General features: G+C 56.7%; 1 protein-coding gene across 1 annotated transcript; it reads right to left on the bottom strand.

Annotated features, from left to right (window-relative positions):
• Nucleotides 1-1098: 1098 nt before the first annotated feature.
• On the bottom strand, nt 1099-7551 carry LOC123345788 (class I histocompatibility antigen, F10 alpha chain-like). Its single transcript, XM_044982837.1, has 6 exons — nt 7535-7551; nt 6513-6583; nt 5088-5348; nt 4146-4424; nt 1751-2026; nt 1099-1301 (listed from the first exon to the last, which is right to left on the bottom strand). Exons 1-6 carry the CDS (start codon nt 7549-7551, stop codon nt 1099-1101), a joined length of 1107 nt encoding a protein of 368 aa, XP_044838772.1.
• Nucleotides 7552-15944: the final 8393 nt, after the last annotated feature.

Below are 15944 nucleotides of genomic sequence, written 5' to 3'. Positions count from 1 at the left end.
GCCCTGGCCGGAGAAGGGCCCAGTGACCGGTGACTTGGAATGAACACGCTGCAGGAGAGACGCAAACCCTGCAATACAACAGCTTAAGACCCAATACCCACAGGAGGAAACTGCTCTGACAGCAACGCCAGAATCTCCCCCAGAGCAGAAGGGAGTCAGTGGACAGAGATCACGGAGACAGCAGGGTCAACGGCTGGGCAGGGCTCCCCCGACGCCGGGGTCCCGTCCCACGCGCCAGGTGTCTGCCCCCATGAAGAGCTGGAGGCAGAATCTTCTCTGATCTATGCTGTGGAGAGAGAAGAAAATCATTCAGAGGTGGTTTTAGCTGTGGGGGTCCCAGCTAGGGTAGGGGGATGGGAATTCAGCTCTGGGCTCCCCCCGCAGTGTCACCTATGGACCCCAAACTGCGCTCTGCACAGAAACCCCCAGTACTGAGAGTGGGACAATGGAGAGAGCGTTACACCCCTACGCAGCTCCAGGTACCGGCCTACATCCCGGCCCCAGAGCCAGGCTAAGGGGCCCCAGTGCATGCTGGGATGCTGGCTGAGCTCTGCTCTCGGGATGACCTGTGGATGCTGTTCCGGCCCTTTGGGGTTCCCTGGGTTTGGGATCAGGCAGTGCGTCTGTCAGAGAATCCCGGGGAGCCGGGGAAGGGCGACGGCTGGGGACGGCCTCGCAGATTCCCACAGGCCGAGGAATTGTCAGACCCAGAGTAACCAGCGATCGGGGCCCATCTCCAGTCACTGCTGGGCTCCCTTCTCCCCTGACAGGGACCCCCCCACGCACCCATAATGCACTGGGGCATCTGGGCCCCATTCCCAGGATTTACTCACTGGCTGCCAGAGCGTAAGGGTCTGAAACACAAGCAGAGAATGAGGGTCAGTGCAGGGGAGCAAGGTAACCCCTCCCCCGCAGAGACCCCGACCCCCCTCCTCCGGACACAGGGCTTCCTGTGACCCCAACTACACCTAGCCCAGGCCAGCCCCACCCCAGTGCTCCCCACAGCAATGACAGAGCCCACTCTGCCCCCAGCAGGGCCGGGTTACAGTCATCAGCCCTGCCCCATGGCCCTGCCCCACCTCTGCTTGGGGGGCAGTGCTAGGAGCCATTCCCCCGTGGGCTGGCTGGGCTGCCCCACGCCCCAGAGCTCCCCACATCCCGGCTCCGCGGGGACCGTCTCTCACCTGCTGATTTTCTCCTCCACAGGACGACGCCGGCCCCTACGGCTCCAGCCAGAACCAGCACGGCCAGGACGATGGCGGCCAGGACCCCGGGGGGCAGGGGGCCCTTCTTCCCAGGGGCTGTGGGATGGAGAAGGGCCCAGGTCACCGAGGGGAGCAGCCGCTGGGGCATCCTCCTGGGGCAGCCACAGGCCTTTGCCTTGAACGTCTCCCCGAGGGCGTCTGCAGAGACCTGGCCCCAGGGGAGGGGAAAGGCTGAGCTGGGAGGGGGACGGGGATGGGGCCAGAGGGCGGGTGCTCTGCCAGGCACTGCCAGACACACGCCACAGAGCAACCAGGCCCTTCCCGCGTAACGACGTCAGCCTGTGGAACTCACTGTCACTGGATGCCACCACAGCCAGAAAATCAGAATCTCTGAGGGATCGGCCATTTCTGTGGGTCACACGAATACCCAGAGCTAGACGAGTTCACACTGACGATGGGCAGGGATATTGACCTTCCTACAGCCCAGCCTCACCCCATCTCTGTAATTCCCATGGGGCTGTGCCCTGCCATTCACCCCCCCTTACCCCAGACGAGCGTGGGCTCCCCCAGGCTGCTGTGCTCCACCCGGCAGGCGTAGCGGTGCCCGTCCTGCTGCGGGGAGATCTCCAGGGACGACTGCGTGTAGTAGGTGCCGTCAGCATTGGGTAGGATCCCGCTGGAGTCCATCTCCGCCAGGATGTCTTCTCCGTCCCGCACCCAGGAGACGTGGATGGGACGTGGGTAAAAGCCCCTGGCGCGGCAGGAGAGGATGATGGAGCTGTCGGGGGTGTCTCTGCAGGAAACCGAGACCTCGGGAGGCACTGGAAGGAAGACACCACGCATGTGAGCCACATGCCAGGGGCTGGGACCATGTAACAGACAGAAGACAAAGGCTCCACATTGTGTGGATTACTCAAGTGTGTGTGAGACCTGATCTGCACCTGTTTACACTGATTTGTAAATGGAGCTAATTAATGTGGTGTAAATCCTCTGATCACATTGGTGGTAGCTGAACTGGGTAGTTGCCAGCACAGGCCTGGGCCCGGCTCTCCTTCGCTGCGCGTGATCCCGCACTGTAACATGGCTACGTCACGGCAGGCTGTCACTGGGCCACCCAAACACACGTGTGCGATTTAGGGGCTAAGGGCCAGATTTCCAAACGCCCCTCGGTGCCTAACCCCGGTGATTTCATGGGGAGCCAGGTGCCTCCATTCGGAAATCCCAGCTGGCCCCTGTCTGCATCGTCAGGCCCTTAAATCCCTTTGTCACGCGGCCCCGAGTCCCTGCCTATGTCTTTGCCCTCGGCAGCTGCGGTGCCAGCGCTGGCCAAAAAACCACAAAACAAATTTTTCTTTGTATAGAGACAACATGCATCCCCCTCCCCCACCCCCTCCTCCTTCACACTCACAAGGGGCTGGGCCTTTTCCACACCAAACATGCCAAAAAAAAACCCCAACTCCCAACCCAGATAGGGAAGAGTGAAAAGTCAGGACAGGGGATTGGGGGTAATAGGATCCTATATAAGAAAAAGCCCCAAATATCGGGACTGTCCCTATAAAATCAGGACATCTGGTCACCCTAAGCCCAGAGCTGGGACGTTTCAGCCCGAAAAGGGAAGTCTGAGTCAGCTGGAAGCTAACAGGAAAGGCCCTGCAGAACGGAGACGCCCAGGCAGCCAGAATCATCTAACAACCCGTCTGCACTAATAACAACCCACAGCTCTCATCCAGCACTTGTCATCGGTTATTCTCAAGCGCTTTACAAAGGACGTCATTGTCATTATCCCCATTTCACAGATGGGGAAACTGAGGCACGGAGTGTGGGAGTGACTGGCCCGAGGTCACCTTGCAGGCTAGTGACAGAGCTGGGACTAGAACTGAGGTGTCCCGAGTCCCAGCCCAGTGCACTATCCATAGGCCAGTGTTTCTCAGTGACCAGTTGTCACGGAGTCCCCGGGCAATGCCCTGGAACTGCTCCCCACAAAGCCAGGCAGGACTCTGGGGAGCCTCCTCTCCCTCGGAGCAGCCTGTCTGCAGGGCAAGAAGCTCCCACGGCTTCACCTCCTGGGTCTGACCTTGGAGCATTCAGCATCCTCTGCCCCTCCGTGCGCTTCCCCCAGCGAGTCCGCCCAGGCGGGGTCCTGGTGGGGCCACAGGGTCCTGCCCCCCCACTGCGCAGTCAGACGTGACTCTCAGCCAGCCAGTAACACAGAGGTTTATTCGATGACAGGAACAGGGTCTAAAACAGAGCTTGTAGGTACCGCGAACGGGACCCCTCGGCCAGGTCCATTCTGGGGCCCAGCGAAACAGACCCCCCATGTCTGCACTGCACTTCCCGTCCCCAGCCAGCTCCAGACTGAAACCCCCTCCAGCCCCTCCTCTCTGGCCTTTGTCTCTTTCCCGGGCCAGGAGGTCACCTGATCTCTTTGTTCACCTTTAGCTATTTCCTTACAGCGGGGGAAGGGCCCTGACCATTTGTTGCCAGGATACAGAGTGTCGGCCATTTATACACACTGGAGACTTAAGAACTGCAGAGGGGACACTGAGGCCCCCACACAGTATTCAGAGGAAACATTAAGAACAGTCCCACTTTGTCACATCAGTCCGTGGCCCACGCCTGGTCCCTGGCAGCCTCGTTGCCTGGATTTCCCCGACACAGACTATTAATATGTAAAATGTAAAGGGCTTTTTCTGTACTTGCATTTGCCATCACTGCATCCATTCAGTTATTGCTGAATGAGAAATACCCAGGACCCATTGTTCCATTTGCTCTCTCACGCGGTCCCTGGCGGTTCAGGAAGGCAGCAAGCCGGTCCCTGGTATCAGAGAGGTTGAAAAGTGCTGCACTAGGTCACAGCGCCCCTCTGGACATGTCCACGTCCCATTGGAGTCACTGTGCCCCGTCGCCCCAACCCATGACAGATCCCTGCTGCTCACTCACCCTGCCGCTCCAGCACCGCCCTCCCCTGCTGCACCAGGCGCCGCAGGGTCTCCAGGCACTCGGACTGCAAGAGCCACTGGACATACCGAGTCCAGGTCTTGGCCAACGTCTCCCAGCGCTGCTTCACGGGGACAGCCGGCTGCACGGCCGCGACCCACGTCCCCGTCTGGGCATCAAATCTCATGAAGTCCCCCCCGTCGTAGGCGTACTGGAACCTAGGGTCCACGGGGGTCTGGCCGCTCAGCGCACAGCCCACGTGAACCTGCTCAGTGTGAACCCCTGTGGAGGAGGGAGAGAGCTCAGACCGTGCATTGAAATCAGGGAAAGGTGGGGTCAGAGGGGGCTCGGCCGGACGGTGACACCAGGGCACTGAGATCCGGGAAATGTGTCTGTAGGTGGCTGGGGTTAGAGGGTTTTAACCCTTCCCAGTTCTACTCTGCCCATTTGGAGAAGGGGTGACCAGACCTGCACGCAGTATTCAAGGTGTGGGTGCACCATGGATTTATATAGAGGCTTTAAGATATTTTCTGTCTTATTTTCTGTCCCTTTCCTACTGGTTCCTGACGTTCTGTTAGCCTGGGGACAGGCTGTTTCTGCAGAATTGTTATTTTTCATGACAAAATTTCAATTTGGCCAGAAAACATTGAATTTCTGTTGGGGAAATTGAAAGGGAAGATCCTGGGGCTGCCCGGTTCCCTGCCTGGGATTCTCCTGAGAGGGAAGTTTCCTTCCCATGGAAACCTCCCATTTCCGACTTCCCTTCCGATCGGGAATGAAACCACTTCCAGGAATAACACATTTTCTGAGGGAAGAAAACTCCATGTTCCAGCCAGCGCAGGTTTGGGCAGCACGTGGCACAGCGAGGCCCCGATCCCCAGGGGAGTGATTCTGAGCGGGCAGCTCTCGCGTGTCCATTCCTAACAAGAACCCTCAGACACTCACCGCCCGTCTGGTTGTGCAGCTGCATCCACCTCCTGGTAATGACTTCAGAGTCCTCCTCATGCACCCAAAACTCCTGGGTCTTTTCCTGGAGATACTCAGCGCCCACGGCCTGTTCTGCCCACGGCTGGGTGGCTCTGACCTCTCGCGTGTCACTGCTGTAGTACAGGATCTGAATGTCATCCAGCCGGGTGACCATGGTGAAGTGATGGGTCCCGTCTTCGTTGATGACGGCTGTGACTAGCACGGCCAGGCTGTGGTGCCCTAAAGCAACAAGACAGGAGCGAGGTTGAGTTAACAAGCGGCTTTGTCCCCTGCTCAGGGGACACCAGGGTCACCCACTGGGGTCAAGCAGAGACCTCCCAGCCCCAGCCACGTCCCCCTGCCCTCAGCCCCATCCTGGGCAAGGGACGAGCTGGGATCTGTCAGTGACTCACACTGCGCAGAGCCGAGGGGGAATCAGGTAGGACGATCTCTCAGCCTGAGCCTCTGAAAGCCGGTGGCTTGTTTGGGGGGGGGGGGATCAGACATTGACCGGGGGGGGAGTTAACTGCCCGATAAAGAACTGCCCCCCATGGCGAAATGCCCTGAGGATGGGAGGGGCGGATATGCCAACTGCCTACAGCGGAACCTGGGGTGTTTGTGACCCGTGTGGCTGTCTGCGGTGTGCGTGTGGGGCGTGTGATGTCTGTACAGCTGGGGCGGTGGGGGTGTGGGTGTGCAAGGCCCTTCGGTGTCAGCTTTTACTGATTTTTACAAAAAAAATTCCCGGAAGTGAGTTTACACTGATTTTTTACAGAAGTGAGTTTTTACTGATTTTCACCCCAATTTTGGCTCACTCAGCTACAAGGAAATGCTGATTATGGTAAGAAAATCCAACCCGTGACAGCAGGTCAATTTGTTGGTGTTACCCCAACTTTTGTTTCCACCTTAGCTGAGCCGGTGCCCCTCCATTCCCCCCCACACACTGGGCTATCGCACAGGACTGCCAGAGCCGGGGTACCAGGGGTAACCGGAGCTCACCCATTTCCCAGCGGAGAACATGGAGTTTTGCTGCGGTTAGGTGACCCCACTGCTGTTTTTCCCACGACACCACTGCCCGCGAGGGTCGCTGGGCCGGTCCCCCTCTGCTCCAACTTACCCCTATGGGTCAGGTTGGGGGGGATCTTGGGCTGGGGGTTGGGGATTTCTGGCAGGCCCCCAGAGAAGGATGGGGGAGTGTGGGGGGCTCAGGCCCGTGGAGGAGAACGGAGCCGAGAGGCTGGAGGGTTAAGGAGCAGAGCCCTTGTCAGCAGGCCCTGCAGAAAGTTCTCGCTGGCAGGTCATTCCCCCCCGCACCGTGTTTCCAGCTGATTTTCCCTGGTCTGCCTCCCCCCAGCCCCCCAGGTGCAGCTAGTGCCTGACCCCCTTCACCCCGGCTCTACTCACCATCTGCTGCTGCTGCCCCCAGCACCCCCCAGCACAGCCCCAGGGCGACACCCAGGGCTATGGCTCCTGTGCTGGGTCAGGGGTCTCCCCCAGTCTGGAGATGAACAAACCCCCCAGCTCCAGTCCCTGGGAATCTGCAGCCCCCCCAACCCCATCACTTTCACTTTCCCAAGTGTTGCCAATCACAAGCCCAGCCGGCCAATCAGAATGCGGGGCTGGATCTTGCTGGCAGTATCCCAGCAGAACCAGGTCTGGGAGGTTTCTCCTCAGAGCTGCAGGTGAAGAGCCATTCACCTGGCAGCACCCCAGGGAGGCTCTGCTAGCGGGTGCCGGGGGGGGGGGACAGACTCCAGCACCTCGGGGGTCAGTCCCCACCCCAAACTCCTGCACGTGGGAGCCCAGCTGTCAATTCTCACAATGTCCTAGCTCCCAAGGCCAGACTGGCCCATCTAATCTGAGCCCTGCCCGGCATTCACTGCCGGTTGAACTGGGGCAGATCTCTTAGCAAACCTCCAGCCTTGCACTGTTTGGAGTCTGTTCTGAAAGCCCCAGCTCCCGGAGTCCTGGGGTCCTGTCAGAAGGAGACTCTCCTCTTTGATTTTAACAAGCAGGTTCCTAGTCCTGGGGTTTGTGAAGAAAAGTTTGAAAACTTGAAATGAGAGCGACCAAAAGACCCAGAAACCAGGCAAAAAAGAAAGAAAGAAAGAGAAAGCCACAAATGTATTTTTCTTTAAAAAATCTCTCAATTTTTAAGCTGAATGTGGTCAGGGCTGCAGACGCTTCAGACCGTGATATGAGTGACGTCTTCGGCACCCCTAGGCCAGTCGTTCTCAAGCTTATATGCTCACTCCCCCCTTCTTTGTGTCTGTAGCCGTTTCACACACACTAGTACACGCATCGATATATGCGGTGCCGGTGCCGCACTTGAATCCATTTCAGCCTCTTTGTGCTTCACTTGAGATGGTTTTGCTGTTGTTGCACAAATGAGCCAATGAGCCAGTGTAATAAGAGGAAAAGCAAACCTGCGGTTGTGGGCCATGCTTACAGCCACTAACCGTGCACCCCGCCTCGGAGCAACCGGGTTAACGTACCGATAGTAACGCCTGCGTAAGGCCCTGCTAGCTTAACAGAAACCCATCAAACTGCACCATGGCATCTCGAGTCTAATGCACAGCGCCACCTGCGGAGCGGCTCTGTCTGGCGGAATCAGCGGTGCTAGTTATTCAGTGCTGGGGGTACAATGTGCGCAGTGCGCTGGTTTTCCCTAAAAATTCTCAGCTTCTCTCCCCCCCCCCCCGAATACATTACACACACCCCAGTTGACGAATCTCTGCCCTGCGTCACTGGGGCACAAACTGTGGGGCACAAAGAAACCGGGATCCTTTGGGTCCCCCAGGACCTGCTGCCATAATAGTGGAAGTGGGGCAAAAATAGAGAGGTGTTGTGGGGCGGAAAAAAAAATTAAAAATTCTCCTGTGCAGCAACCAACACGAACGCCCCGGCCAGCAGCCGCCGCTCCCCAGCTGCCCAGCTCTCAGGGCAGTGCCGCCGCCAGCAGCAGCGCCGATAGACGGATTAATGCCGATTACCAGTAATGGGGGACGGCCGCGACACATTCCATGCATGGAAAGCGGGGGCACGACTGGAGCAGTTTGCACACCACTGCCTGAGGCAGCCGACAGCAGAGCCAGGGATGAACCCACATCTCCCCGAGGACGTTCCCTAGACCCCACGGCAGCAGAGCCCTGGGATCACCAGTGCGCCCCGTACGACGCCAGGCCAGAGAACTGCCCCTACATAATTCCTGGAGCAGATCTTACAGACAAGCAGCCAGTCCTGGTTCACAAACCGCCAGGGATGGAGAATCCCCCACGGCCCTGGGCAGATGTTCCAGCGGTTAATTCCCCTCACTGTAAAACTCTGCTGCTTACGTCCAGCGCCTGCCCATGGGCTGTGCCCGCTCCCAGCAGCCCCGTGAATCTCGGCAGAGAAGTGCAGCTGTTATTGCTGGCGGGAGAATTCTCCAGCCCCTCCGAACCCCCAGCCCCAGGCTGGGCTGGGCAGGGCTGCCTGGGGGGGGGGAGCAAGTGGGGCAATTTGCCCCAGGCCCCACTGGCGCCCCCACGAGAATACAGTATTCTATAGTATTGCAACTTTTTTTTATGGAAGGGGCCCCCGAAATTGCTTTGCCCCAGGCCCCCTGAATCCTCTGGACGGCCCTGGGGCTGGGCCTGACACAGCAGGGGGGCTCGTACCCAGCCCACACTTCTCAAAAGGGCCCCTGGCTTTGGGTGACACCTCGACCCTCCTGGGGCGCATGAACCAGAGCCAGCCCTAAGGCCCCTGGGGCTCTGCACGGCTGCCCTTCCACCTCACTGCCCCCTGCAGACGCCAGGGGACACGGTGCAGCTGGGCCCTGGGTCCCCGGGCCTCAGCCCCTCCCGTACTCACCCCCAGCAGCCGCTGCCCCCAGGAGGCACCAACAGACCCCCAGGGCGACACCCAGGCGGCGGCTCATGGTTCCTGCCCTGGGGAGGGGTCTCACCCTCTGGCCTCGGGGAAGCAGCGGGTGAGCCAGCCGGCAGCCCCTGCAAACAGCCTGTGCACTCTGCTCACTGCACACCCAGGCAGTGCCAGGACCGAGGCCTGACCGGAGCAGGGAGCAGCCGTGTGCCAGGTGCGGCTCCCTGCAGGGCGTGACGTGTGCTGTGTGCACAGCTAATCCTGGCACCTGACCGGCCAGCGTCCCCGTGTGCCCCCTGCACAGGGCTCAGTCACAAACCAGCAGCCACCTGCCTCCCTGCGGCAGGACAACGCTGGGAGCAGACAGCATCCATGGGCGCTGACCCGGCGCTCTGCCAAAGGCCATAGACCCCCCGGTGCAGGGAGAGTCCCCGCGCCAGACACGCTGTGGGACAAAGTCCTGATTTCCTCATGCTGCAGCCCCAGCCAGACAGCCTTAGTCCCACCCGGTCACGGGGAATCCTCCAATCAGGGGCAGCGGCTGTGGCAGCTGGAAGAGCGGAGGTCACTGATTGGCTGGAGACCTGATCACCATCTGTGATGAGGTGAGTGGGTGCTCTAACGCCAGGCAGGGGAGGCCCCTTGTGCCCAGGCTGGGGGTGGCTTTGTTAGCAACACTGGACAGACCCCCATGGGCCCGTCCAGCCCAGGATCCAGACCAGACCAATGGGCGCATCTAGCCTGGTACCTTGGCACCTGCCCTTGCAGAAGAACACCAGGCTTTCCTGTCTAGAGAGCTCTGCAGCCATGAAACGTGGTGCCCGGAGTTCTGCAACAATTCTACTTTGCCAGTACAGTGAATTATAGGATTCTAAAAAATGATAAAGTATAATAGATTATCCTGTGGAACTCCCTGCCACATGATATAAAAGGCAAGAGCTAAGAAGGATACCAAACAAGTCAGAACATTTCTATCTAATGCTGCAGCAGCTGAGCACCTCACAATCCTTTTATCCTCATGCCCCCTTGGCAACAGGCCAGGCTGTTATCCTGATGGGGAAACTGAGGCCCAGAGAGGCTAGGGTCACCCAGGAAGTGTGTGGCAGCGCCAGGTCTCCCAGGCTAGCACCGTAACCACTGGAAGGCCACAGGCACACTCAGAACAACTAGCTGTACACCGGGATTCAAAGATATAACAGATATAAATCCCCTAGCTCAGGGCACAGGCCAGTGACTAACCGAGGGGCTGGAGGTGTGAGGGGCACAGAGTGATTCCGGGGGGGGCTGGTCGGCCTTTGGCTTGACCGGCTGGTATCCACCACCCCGGGCCCCCAACGCTCTGGATCCACGTTGCTGAGGGAAATAAATGATCATCGCACAGGTCAACTTCCCCTCAACAGCCGGCAGCTGCCAGATCTGGTGCCCGTCACTGGGGGATGCGGGGGCAGTTCTAGGGACCAGCCCTCGGGGGGGGGGGGCTCAGACTCTCCTCCGGAGCCCTGACGTCTGGGGAACAAACAGCCGAGACACCCACGTTCCAGGGTCTGTGTTTTATTAGCTCAATAGCCCAGCAAAAGCTTCAGACAAAATATGTACAAATGGAAGAACATGAAATCGTCCAGTTACTTACTGTGCTCAGGCAGGTTCACTAAACCACCCCACGTGCATTAACAGCCCCCGCTAAGGGCTATGTAGCACCGGGGAGGCGGCGGATCTGGGTCGCTAGCAGCACCGCAGGCACAGCACATCCCCAAGGCCAAGCCGGACGTTTCGGTTCCAGCCCAAGAGCTGACAGAGGGAGGGTCCGATTGCTCCCTGGGACATGAACATCGGCAGCAGAGCTGTCGGTGCCATTAAGGCGCCGGCCGGATTATGGCTGATTCGGTAACAGCCGATCTCTTCCCCCCACTGCCCCACAGAGTCACATTCCAATACACCCGGTTACGCTGAATGCTCAGACGACGAACGTAGTGAAAACAACAGGACTTCGCAGGGTTAAATGTGCAGGTGCTAACCCCAAAATACCTGCGCGTGTGATCTTTCCAATAGTGAGGCTGTGTGACCTAAGGCTGGTGTCGGGATCTGAGCAGCTATTCTATAGGCGCTGTGCTCATATAGATTCTGTGGGTCTCTCACACACACACACACACACACACCAGAACGCTAAGCCAGAGGCGTCCGCGCTCACTAATGAGAACTAGAAAACACCCAGAGAGGTGGACGCTTTTGTTGGGTGTTTCAGCGCGACTCTTGGGGGTCCATTCAGCCGGCTGGGCTGTGATTAGCCAGGGGCCTTGTCAGCTCATGCGTGCTAAGGTCGATGGCTTTGCAGGCCAGCTAGCAATGACTCCCTTGTAGGTGTCAGATCTCCGACGCCCCACGTTGCTGGATATTACCCCTCGGTGGCCAGCGGGGGCTGAATGAGGCACAGGGCACTTTGTCAGGTCTGGCGGCATGGCATGGCCAGAGACCAGCAGCCAGTGCAGCCCAGCTGGCCTAACAAGTGAAGGCAACCTCAGGCTCCCGTGGCCAATCAGAACGGGGCAGTCTCTTTCTGAGGTCACTGGCATCACCCAATGGGGTCTGATTAGGACCCCTTTATGCAAATAAAAGACCTCCTAATTCCCATAATTTTGGGCTCAGAAAGCCCTCGGATCCAAAAATATATGCAGTCCGCAGGTCTGTAAGTATCTGAGACAATGGAGGTCTTGGGTCAGCCCCAGACAACATTTGATCCAGCCTGCAAAAGTCCTGGCTTTATTTTAAATGATTTTAAAAAATGCAAAGCCAGCAAGAAGTTGGAACTGAAAAGGAAAAACCCAGTTCTGCATTCCCGGAGCCAGGGCCGGAGAGGGACAGGTCCTCGGTCTTCTGCTGCTCCTGCTCCACAGAGAGATGCTCACATATTTAAGAATTCTATTAAGATGATGTTAAAATTAAAAAAAAGAGAACAGTACAGAGTTTAAGCATAGAAGTTTCTGGTTATCAGGGAATAACATACAGATGATCAAGGGGTGTGAAGTTCAGTTTAAGATTGGGTGGCGTAAGGAATACATGATCTGCAATATCCCCAATTGGGGGTAAAAGGTTAACAGGTCAAAGTGCAGACATTGAGAGATGATAGTCTGTTGTTCATATAATGGCTATGTCCATAATGAGTGGATGCGATGATGAGGATGGATTGACCCTCATTTGGTGAGATTTAACGTTCAGTGAGTTTATGGTTCCAGTTCATATGGTCCAATGGAGAAAGTGTCTTGGTCCCTTTCTCATAGTCAATGCACGATGTTGCTCCGGTTCACGCCTCCTGGTCAGGGCCGGCGCTTCCATTAGGCGACCCTAGGCAGTCGCCTAGGGCGCCAGGATTCGGGGGGCGGCATTTTGTGTGCTCCCCACGGGGCACACGGGAGCTTCCGGTTCCGTTCCCGTTGCGCCGCCGAAGGACCTTCTGCCGACGTGCCGCGGAAAACAGCGGCAATCGAGCAGCTCAGTGACTGCCGCTGTCGCCTGTGGCATTTCGGCAGAGGGTCCGTCTTCGGTGGTGCGACGGGAGCAGAACCGGAAGCTCCTGCGCACTCCGTGGGAAGTGCACAAAATGCCACCCCCCGAATTCTGCCTAGGGCGCCAGAAACCCTGGCCCCGCTCCTGCTCCTGGTACTATCGGTGGCCAGTGATGTGTTTGATGTAGATGTCCCTGGACCATCAGATGGTGTCTGAGACCATGAGGCACCGCATGAGCTGTGCTTAGTGTTGACCAATCCCACAGGTCTGCAGCACATGCTTGTTGCAGGGGTCCCAGGCGCCCAGGGCGCTGACGATCAGGCGTCCATCTGCACCTCGTAGCCCTTCGCTCTCAGGGTGTCAGCCGGGGGGGGTGGGGGGGGCCGTACTTTTCCAGCTTACGAGCTCGGGCTTCGATTACACACGTGCTGAGATTCTGAGACTCAGCGGCTCAGCTTTGTGCAGAATTGGGGGGCGGGGGGGTTGTTGACACACAACATTCAGGGCAAAGCTCGGACCTGAGCTCAACCAGAGCACAGAGTCTTTTCCTGCTGAAAATCACCATTTTGGGGTTTGATTTTTCCAAGCAGGCCCATTTACCTCTCAGATGGGGGTGGGGTAGCCCATAATGCCCCGCTGTGGGGCTCCCCTGCCCCGTCTGTGCCTGCTCGTCAGACTCTGTACAGATTCCTGCTGCTGGACAAGAGGAACTGCCCCGTCCCTGGCACTGGTGGCACGGCCCCCGCAGAGACGGGAGTGTTAGGGGGCTTATTCCTTCACTCGCTCACTTCCCTGGTCCTTCTCGCATGAACAGAGAGCGACAATACGCGAAGTCCGAAGGTGCAAACAATTTGCTGTTTATTGGGGTGAACTGCCAGCAAGCACTGATTTCATTTTCCTTCCTTAGCGTCCCCCTTCCCAGCTCTGACGCCACAGAGCCTCGCCTGTGTCAATGTTCCCATTCCCCCCCCCTTAGTGCAACATGAGTCCAATTCTCCCACCCCCATTCCCCATTCCTATTCCCCCTCTTACTTCCTGATTCTCTATATAGTCTGCAGTCAAAGCTGAGTTTTGCTTAGCTAGACCTTAACCAATCGTTCTACTGAAATTTAACTAACCAATCCTAACACACTGTAACATGGTTATTTAACCAATTATATTCCACCATCTTCATTGGTTTACACCCAACAAAATTAGTTATACAGCGACAGAAACAATCACAGAACCAGACAGAGACCATGCAAATAAACAATAGGGAAATGGGGACTACAGTGATAGAACAACACTGAAATGAGGACTTCACAGCCCAGCTATTGATAAGTGAGTTCTTGCCAGACAGGATGCTCTCAAACTAAGAGGTGGGCTGTAGCCCACGAAAGCTCATGTTCAAATAAATTTGTTAGTCTCTAAGGTGCCACAAGGACCCCTGTTCTTTCTATCAAACGAAGTTTCCTTTTACATCTTCTAGGCTCTTCCCTTTCTCTGGAGGTGACAGGAATATCAGGACAGGGTTGTATTCCTAACAGCCAATGGCGCCTTATTTCAAGGTGACTAGTTTGGGATGTGAGCATGTGACCGTACACTTCCCAGCTTATGGCTGCCTCTGCTGCTAAGCCCAAAGGTCTGTTGGTGTCCCTAGGCCTAAGTGAACCAAAGTTGTGACTCTAGGCCTGAGTGAACCAAAGTTCTTCCATGCTGTGAACTTTAACCAGCCTAAGATGCTACCAAACAGCAAGCAAAATGTGTAACTATCAGCTTTCTTAGCTTGCAGCTGCAGTACAGCTCGAAACAGCAAAAAGCGGCAGTAAGACGGGGGAGGAAAGTCTGCATGCGTCGGTGCTGTGAAGGCCATAGATAAACATGTGAATGAGAACAGTTCTAACAAGCTACAATATAGTGTTTAGTGTAACTGTTGCAAGGGGGAGGGAGGAAGGGGGAAAAACAAGGGGGGTATAAATACTGGGACCCCCCCTGCGCGCGGGTGTGCAGGATTTGAGATTGCTATTTCTCCCTTGCACCTTATTTGAGCTCAGATAAACTTGGTTTGCTTCTCCAACCTGGTGTGTTAATTAGTGTGACGCACACCGGGCAACAAACCCCGCTGTCAGGGGCGGCTCTAGGAAATTGGCTGCCCCAAGCAGTCATGCCTGCAGGAGGTCCGCTGCTCCCGCGGCTCGGGTAGACCTCTTGCAGGCATGACTGCGGAGGGTCCACTGTCCCGCGGCTCCAGTGGACTTCCCGCAGCTACGGAGGGTCCGCTGGTCCCGCGGCTCCAGTGGAGCTTCCACAGGCATGCCTGCGGGAGGTCCACCCGAGCCGCGAAACTAGCGAACCGTCCGCAGTCATGCCTGCGGAAGGTCTGCCGGACCCGCCGGACGCCCTGCCGGCAAAATGCCGCCCCACGCGCGCGCTTGGCGCGCTGGGGTCTGGAGCCGGCCCTGCCCAGTGTTGCCCCTCCTCGGGCCCTTTGGGCCGGCAACAGGTCTGAGCCTAAGAACAGGTCGTTACACTGTCACACTGAGAGAAGGCCCTATACAGGCTGACAGTGATTCTAATTCTTTCTTTTATACCTCTACAACTAGCTAAGTGATAAGAATACACCTGAATTCTTAAAGTACAGGCCTTTGCAGACAGGCCTGAATATCTATATCCTAACAACAGGAGCACTTGTGGCACCTTAGGGACTAACACATTTATTTGAGCATAAGCTTTATGGGCTACAGCCCACTTCATTGGACGCAACGGACCATTGCGTCCAAAGAAGTGAGCTGTAGCCCAGGAAAGCTTATGCTCAAATAAATGTGTTAGTCTCTAAGGTGCCACAAGTGCTCCTGTTCTTTGTGCGGATACAGACAAACACGGCTGCTGCTCTGAAACCTGTATCCTAACAGCAGCAAAGAGTCCTGTGGCACCTTATAGACTAACAGACGTATTGGAGCATGAGCTTTCGTGGGTGAATACCCACTTCGTTGGATGTACTGGAGCATGAGCTTTCACCCACGAAAGCTCGTGCTCCAATACGTCTGTTAGTCTATAAGGTGCCACAGGACTCTGCTGCTTTTACAGATTCAGACTAAGGCCTGATTTACACTACGCGTTTAAACTGGTTTTAGGAGCGTTAAACCGATTTAACGCCACACCCGTCCACACTAAGAGGCCCTTTATAGCGATATAAAGGGCTCTTTAAACCGGTTTCCATACTCCTCCCTAACGAGAGGAGTAGCGCTAATATCGGAATTACCATATCGGATTAGGGTTAGTGTGGCCGCAAATCGACAATATTGGCCTCCGGGCGGTATCCCACAGTGCACCACTGTGACCGCTCTGGACAGCAATCTGAACTCGGATGCAGTGGCCAGGTAGACAGGAAAAGCCCCGCGAACTTTTGAATATCATTTCCTGTTTGCCCAGCATGGAGCTCCGATCAGCACGGGTGGCGATGCAGTCCCAAATCCAAAAAGAGCTCCC

This window comes from Mauremys mutica, chromosome 12, assembly GCF_020497125.1.
Source record: "Mauremys mutica isolate MM-2020 ecotype Southern chromosome 12, ASM2049712v1, whole genome shotgun sequence".
Taxonomy (NCBI): Eukaryota; Metazoa; Chordata; order Testudines; family Geoemydidae; genus Mauremys; species Mauremys mutica.
This window is presented reverse-complemented; position numbering and strand designations above follow the sequence as displayed.

Bases quoted from the DNA above. Each gene is read 5' to 3' on its own strand.
- LOC123345788 (XM_044982837.1), bottom strand. The intron at 5,349-6,512 runs GTGAGTAGAGCC...TTGTTGCTTTAG, and splicing joins GGGGGCAGCAGCAGCAGATG to GGCACCACAGCCTGGCCGTG. The intron at 1,302-1,750 runs GTAAGGGGGGGT...TCCATCCCACAG, and splicing joins GGAGCCCACGCTCGTCTGGG to CCCCTGGGAAGAAGGGCCCC.